The sequence below is a fragment of the Accipiter gentilis genome, chromosome 2 (genome assembly GCF_929443795.1).
Source record: "Accipiter gentilis chromosome 2, bAccGen1.1, whole genome shotgun sequence".
Taxonomy (NCBI): Eukaryota; Metazoa; Chordata; class Aves; order Accipitriformes; family Accipitridae; genus Astur; species Astur gentilis.
Window position 1 is genome coordinate 11,873,478 of NC_064881.1, and position 4,232 is coordinate 11,877,709.

General features: G+C 57.2%; 1 protein-coding gene across 1 annotated transcript; it reads left to right on the forward strand.

Annotated features, from left to right (window-relative positions):
* Positions 1-346: 346 nt before the first annotated feature.
* On the forward strand, positions 347-2,015 carry LOC126048058 (transcription factor SOX-17-like). Its single transcript, XM_049822515.1, has 2 exons — positions 347-664; positions 851-2,015. Exons 1-2 carry the CDS (start codon positions 367-369, stop codon positions 1,786-1,788), a joined length of 1,236 nt encoding a protein of 411 aa, XP_049678472.1. The 5' UTR covers positions 347-366; the 3' UTR covers positions 1,789-2,015.
* The last annotated feature ends 2,217 nt before the right edge of the window (positions 2,016-4,232 follow it).

The window sequence follows — 4,232 nt, forward strand, 5'->3', positions numbered from 1 at the left end:
CGGTGAGCCGGTCTCTGCTGCCATTGAGGGCAGCGGGGCTGAAGTCCGAGGGCCGTTTACGAATGAGCTGCAGGTTCCCCCGAACGACTCCCCCGGGCCCGCGGGGGCGAGGGCAGAGGAGCCCGCACCGAGCCCCGCGACCTGCTCAGGTGCCGCGCCGCGCCGGGAGGAGCCCCGAGGCCGCCCCGCGCCGCAGCGGGAGCCGCCGCCACCGTCCGGCGGCGCGCCCGCCCCCGCGGCCCCATTGGCCGCCCCGCAGCTCAAATAGGGCCGGGCGCCGGGCACCGCCAGCAGCGAGCGGGGCCCGAGCGCCGAGCCCGTGCCGCGGCCCCGCCGGAGCGCTCGGCCTCGGCGGCGCGTCCCGAGATGAGCAGCCCCGATGCGGGCTACGCCAGCAGCGACGACCAGGCGCAGGGGCGGTGCTCGCTGCCCATCATGATGCCGGCCGTGGGCCCCTGCCCGTGGGCAGAGTCGCTGAGCCCGCTGGGCGAGGCGAAGGCGAAGGGCGAGGCGGCGCCGTCGGGGGCGGCGGGCGGCCGGAGCAAGAGCGAGGCGCGGATCCGGCGGCCCATGAACGCCTTCATGGTGTGGGCGAAGGACGAGCGCAAGCGGCTGGCGCAGCAGAACCCGGACCTGCACAACGCCGAGCTCAGCAAGATGCTGGGTGAGCGCGGGCGGGGGGTCGTCCCGGCGGGCGGGGGGTCGTCCCGGCGGGCGGCGGGGGGTCCCGGCGGGCGGCGGGGAGAGCAGCCCGGGCGGGCCGGCTCGGGGGCTGGAGGCGGGCGGGGGGGGGCGTCGGTGGGCGGCCGGCCGGCCGGCCGATGGGTCTGACGGTGCTCGTTGGGCGCAGGTAAATCGTGGAAGGCGCTGTCGCTGGCGGAGAAGCGTCCGTTCGTGGAGGAGGCGGAGCGGCTGCGGGTGCAGCACATGCAGGACCACCCCAACTACAAGTACCGGCCGCGGCGGCGGAAGCAGGTGAAGCGCCTGAAGCGGGTGGAGAGCGGCTTCCTGCAGCACGGCCTGGCGGAGGCGGCGGGGCCCGGGCTGGGCAGCGAGGCCGGCGGCGGCGGCGGCGGCAGGATGTGCGTGGAGGGCCTGGGCCTGCCCTACGCCGAGCAGGGCTACGCGGCGGCGGCGGGCGCGGGCCACTACCGGGACTGTCCGCCGCTGGGCGCCGCCTTCGACGGCTACAGCCTGCCGACGCCGGACCCGTCGCCGCTGGACGCGGCGGAGAGCGAGGCGGCCTTCTTCGCGGCGGGGCTGCAGGAGGAGTGCGCGCTGGTGCCCTACGGCTACGCCCCGCACCCGGCGGCGGCCGAGTACCCGCCGGCGGCGGCCGAGAGCCCGGCGGGCGCCGCGCTGCGCCGGCACCTGCCGCCCGGCGAGGCGCTGGGGCCGGGCGGCTCGCTGCAGGGGCTGCTGGGCTGCCCGGCGCCGCTGCACGCCTACTACGGGCAGGCGTGCCAGCCGCCGGGCCCGGGGCGCGGCCCGCCGCTGCCGCCGCCGCCGCCGCTGCCGCCGGGGGCGGTCGGGCAGCCGTCGCCGCCGCCCGAGGCGGCGCCGTGCCGGGAGCAGCTGGAGCACTTGCCGCAGGAGGAGCTGCTGGGCGAGGTGGACCGCACCGAGTTCGAGCAGTACCTGCGCTTCGCCTGCAAGCCCGAGCTGGGGCTGTCCTTCGCGGGCCACGACGCCGCCGGGCTGCCGGCGCCCGAGGGCGCGGGGCCCGTCTCCTCGGCCGTGTCGGACGCCAGCACCGCCGTCTACTACTGCGGCTACCCCGACGTGTGAGGAGGGACTCGCTCGGGGGCGCGCCGCGGACTGGCAGGCAGGCGCCCGGCCCCGCTCCGCTCCTATTTATGTAATTTATTTGAATCTTGAGAACTGACAGGGTATCCGTGACCTGCTCGAGGTTTAAAAGGCGACGCGCGGTCTCGCTGTCCGTGTTGTCCAGGTCTTACCATCGCTGTCCTACAGTGACGTGTAAAACTGTTCCTGCTCTGGAATCGTGATACTAGTTACACATGCGGAATACAATTTCTGAGATCGTGTTCGAGATCCATACGCTTTTGTAATGTTGTACAGAGTGTTGGTTTTTATATGTTGGATTTGTACAGAATAATTTTGCACTTTTACAAATAAAGGGGAAATAATAAAACTGGTTGCTGATATCTCCTCAAAGAGATGGTATCGTCCTTTGTAATTGATTATTATTGCTTTTTTTAAACTACTTTTATTAATGTCCATTCCACTAAGCATTAGGTCCTGTCACCCTTTCTCTAAACATAGTCTTTTTCTGTCTCTCCTGCTCAAATTATAAACAAAACTTTAAGCGTTCAGGAACTGTCTACTCTACGGTGTTATTTTTTTATTTCACCTTTATTGGTGGTTTCTTAGATGGGCGAGGAGTTTGACTGAATTAAAGAAAAAGTGACCTATTTTATGTTTGAAGTGTAATAAGGCTGTAAGAATGCTCTTACAGAAGTAGGTTAGGGTTTGGGTGTCTTTTTAATGTAATCGTGGACACATGGGTTGCCATTAAGAGTAGCGACTGGCTGAAGGGGCCGGCTAAGCCGCAGCTAAAGCACCTCCCCGCAGAGAACGTCTTTCGTGTCCCAGTAGCTGTCCTTGCTGCGCCGGGGGAGGGGGTGGCAGGGGGGATATCGGATCTCCACTGCGGAGAACGAGAGCCGTAAATCGGGGTTCAAAGTAGGTGAAAAACTTCGACACGAGCCTCTGAAGGGGGACGCCGGCCAGAAGCAGCCCTCTCGGGCACCCAACCACGGCGTCACCTTTAACCGTACGTCACAGGATCTTACCTTTTCTTTCCTAAACAAATTCCTTATGCTACGTCATCGCAACTATAGATAGAAATATCTCTGTGATTGACAAATATGCTCCCTGCAGTTAAACTTCCGTGGAAAAAGGTGTTTTCATTTAGATGTTAGGGCTGAGTCCAGCTGTGGGGTGGGGCTGATAAATTAATTATGTTTATTACTTAAATCGGGGGGAGGGAGTAACAGTAATCTGTGTCGTTTGCTTCCTAAGATAAAGCTGTGGAACTGAGCTCTAGGGAGGAGGGGACTGGGGCCGAAGTGGCAGACTTGTCCACTGATTAACCTGTCTTCCATGAGGACGGGAAATTAAATTGGGTGCATTTTCAAATTACATTTAAAGAGGCTACAAACATAGTTTGTAGCCGTGAAAGATAAAATAGTGTACAGAGACCCACTTGCAAACTGCCTCAGTCGGTGAGTTTCAAGCATAGCTTTGTTAGCAAAAATTGACTATGTAATTACATACTATTAGTAAGTCTTGAATTAAAATGCATTCAAACCCTAAGCATTTTGTAAAATAGTCTACCTTCTAGTTTTTCAATCTTCCCATTTTACTTTTCAGTCTTCAGTTCTCAGAGGTATGCCTAAAATACCCACCCTGCCACTCTTTTCACTCCTCTTCCACATGTACACAAGAAAAATGATGTATTCCTGAATGAGATAATGAGGTGGTACCTCCAGAGAAGGACATTAGATGTCTTCTTGATAATTTAAAGTGGAAAAAATTATTACGTGTTCCTAAGCATAGACACATAAACCCAGTAAAGAAATACACATGAGAAATGATGGGTTTGTATTGGTTGAGTTTTCCTTTTATTATAGGTTTTTAACCTACAGGATTAAATTATATTCGTTTTGCCCTTTTTGCATACATTCACAACTTTCTGGAGAGAAATCACTTTGGCTGGTTTTGGAAATAAATCATTATTCTGCTTTTGATAACGTTGGCCACCATTTCTTGTCATTTTTATTTTAGGTGCAGGTTTTGCTCCATTCTTCTCTCCTTCACCCTAACTTGTCGGACAGCTGAAAGCTGAAGTGAACCTGAAACTGTAAGTGGGTTCATGATGAAGGTTGAAAACCTTCTACTTATTTTTTATAATAATACCAGAAGTGATTGACAATAAATTGTGTTAAATAAATATATAGGTTTTGGAAAAAGGGTTGGGCAGCATAGCAGTTCTGGGTGCCAAATAGTATGTGGTGATGATGTATAGGCAGATCTTACAACAACCCTTTGCACAGAGCTTTTGCAGACTCGAATCGAAGGAGCATTATTTTCCTGTATGTATCCAGACGTGTAGCTTTTTTTCCCCCCTTCCTGTGAGAACTGTCTGATCCTTCTTTAACATGTCTAAAATGTGGCAGGTTTATGCACTGCTAATATACTTGGAGCAA